Source organism: Pundamilia nyererei, unplaced genomic scaffold, assembly GCF_000239375.1.
Source record: "Pundamilia nyererei isolate P.nyererei 1_Seehausen unplaced genomic scaffold, PunNye1.0 scaffold00045, whole genome shotgun sequence".
NCBI lineage: Eukaryota > Metazoa > Chordata > Actinopteri > Cichliformes > Cichlidae > Pundamilia > Pundamilia nyererei.
In genome coordinates, this window is record NW_005187446.1 from 60815 (window position 1) to 63734 (window position 2920).

Here is a 2920-nt window from a genome sequence, read left to right on the forward strand (position 1 = left end):
GGGTGGGGTGGGCTGCTTTTAACCATGTAAAGCACTTTGTGCTACATTTTTTTTGTATGAAAAGTGCTTTATAAATAAAGATTGATTGATTGATTGATTGAAGCCTGTCATTTTATTAATCTTGTTATTATTTTCAGTTTTTGCCTCATATTTTATCAATGACAATATCTTTTTTATGTTTCTCGCTGCAGATGGACCAGAAAACATTCATCTGACCCGGTCTGCATACCAAAAATATTATGACGAAGGATCTGACATGAACCTCATCTGTTCAGTTGACTCAGGTCCTGTTCCTGAATTTAAATGGTTTCTGAATAGAGGCCTGCTCTCTGATGCTGGATCAAAGCTCAGGCTGGTGAACGTTCAGAAGAGTCACAGAGGGAACTACATCTGCCAGGCCTTAAACAGCAGAAGTCAGAGGAATCACACATCTCAGGCTGAAACTATAACTGTACTGACATATTTAATCAAATATTTTTAACACAAATGGTTTTGTTTGATAAATAATCAGTAACACCTAACATCGTTTCATTTTCTTTTCTTATAGCTGAAATCTCCAGTGTGGTGCTGACTGCTAACACCACAGATCTGTCAGAGTTCAACAGCTCCATCAGGCTGTCCCGCTCCTGCTCCTCCTTCTTCTGGCTGAACAGCAGCTCTGAGGTCACAGCCAATGCAAGAGTTCAGTTCACTGATGAAGACGCCACTCTCACTATAATCAACATCACCCGCTATGACCAGGGGCCATTCATGTGTTATGTGTTTAATAATTTCAGTAATGACATCAGCAATCTGGTGAAGCTCTCCATCAGCTGTGAGTTATCGTGTCTATTATATAGCTTTTTAAAATTCTTCAGCTTGAATTATAATTACTACAAAACATTATCTTTCTTGCTTTTTTTGTGTGAACTACTGTTTAATTTTTTGCATCATGTGGTTCATAGTGAATAAATAAATAACTGTATTTAGTTCATTTATGCAGTTCTTCACGTAAAAGTTGATAATTCTGTACTGCTCACCGCTTTTTACCAGGTCGCCAGAAAATATAATTCTGAGGACAGCTCCATCAGGAGAATACTACGAGGAAGGATTGAACATCAGGCTGACATGCTGGGCCATCTCCAGACCTTCTGCCCTGTTTTGCTGGTTTTTGAATGGTGTTAAGCTCACCCATACTGGACCACAGCTCAGACTCATGCATGTTACATCAGTCAGGCCTTGAATGATGAAACTCAGTGAAATCAACCATCTCAAGCTTCTGTTATATCAGTTCAGAGTAAGTTTTTAGTAAGATAAATTGTTACAATATTCGTCCTACATCCCATTTTTATTCCTTTTTCCACCCTCGGCTGCAGTTGCAGATGTGTCAGTGATTTCAAACCACAAAGTTTTGCTGGAGTTCAGCAGTTCTGTCACTCTGTCCTGCTCCTCCTCTGGATCCTCCCTCTCTTCCCTCTGACTGAATGACAGCTCTGAGGTTACAGAAGGTGCCAGAGTTCAGCTCACTGATGGAGGATCCACTCTCACTATCATCAATGTGACCTGTTATGATCAGGGGCCATTCAGGTGCAATGTGTCAGTTATGAAATCAGCCGGCCGGTGAATCTTTTCATCCAGTGTGAGTTTATGGCAACAGTACAGCGCACCTGCCAGTTATTATCAGACTCTGTACAAATTCCACCTGTTTCAGCAGAAACTATGGCTCTAAAGGTTATATTGAAGCTCATCCTAAAATCTGAGCCCATAAGCCTCATAGACTGTAAATAACATGACCTGTAGGCTCCAGTGGTGCAAGAGATCCAGACTCCGCAGTATTAAATGGCTCAGGTTTTAATAAATGATCAGTCATCAGACATCCTAGCAGTTTTAAAGCACTGAATGGTCATTATTCACTTTCTGAGTATATCAGCTTGGTCTTACATAAAGAGGAAAATTATTCTATTGTGTGAAACTGAGAACAGTATTGAAACAGATTAAAGACAGCCTGTTATTTTCATCTTATTCAACAAAACACAAGATACAAAGTATGCAAAGTAAAACAAAGTATTCATTGCATTGCAACGGGAAACAAACAACTTACTGTAATCACATCTTGTTAGATTAAAGAATGAAACAGAGCGAGTGTCGCACCCTGAGCCCACTCACATCTGTGTGTTTGTGAGTCTGAGCTTTGGGGCTTTTTTTCTTTTTTTAACCATCTCTATTTCAATAATCAGACATTGTTTGGAAAAACTGAACACAGAAGGTAATTAAGTTATTTGTAGATTAGACTCCAATGATTTATCATAGCAGAAACATTTAATAGGGTCTAGATGCTGGTTTTGGTTAAGATGAAGATGGAGGCTTTGATGTGGCTCTGAGGGACCAGGACGAGACGGAGATGGGGAGGAGGCGGGTCGCATGGATGAAAGTCAGAAAGAAAGAAGAGCACTTAGACTCTCACGGAGGTTGATTGTCTCGTAGAAGACTTTTTAGTCAAAGCAGGCTCACCATATTTTAACAATAGGATTTTTTTTTTCAGAGTAAACAACAAAAATCCAACATTTGAAAAGGTTTCTCTTCAGCTCATTCAAATTCTTGTCTTATTCCATTGCAGTGGAAAGACTTAATAGCCAATCATAAGTGAATCATTAGATCTAACATAGCTCTGTTCTGACTCCTTGGCAAAAATGAGTGTGAAGCAGATCCATTCAGAGCTGTACAAGAAATCAGTACAGAACGATTTGCATTCATTTCCCACAAAGGTGAGTCTGAATGTTTCTGCAGACGTAGTTTTCAACATAAATACTGAATCATCCTTTTAATGACTTCTTAACTTCTCCTCCTCAGAATGAAAACAATGAAGAACAGAAAAAAGGACTCGAGTTCTTAGTAACTACATTTTAGAAAAGAATAAATTAATTAATTAATACATGTGTTA

General features: G+C 38.8%; 1 protein-coding gene across 1 annotated transcript in view; it reads left to right on the plus strand.

Moving 5' to 3' along the window:
* Positions 1–2920, plus strand: part of LOC102216125 (carcinoembryonic antigen-related cell adhesion molecule 1-like) — a 30890-nt gene that overhangs the window by 7244 nt on the left and 20726 nt on the right. Inside the window, exon 2 of the mRNA XM_005732171.2 lies at positions 548–814. Within this exon, the coding sequence (XP_005732228.2) occupies positions 548–814 (267 nt within the window). The remainder of the gene's footprint in view (positions 1–547; positions 815–2920) is intronic.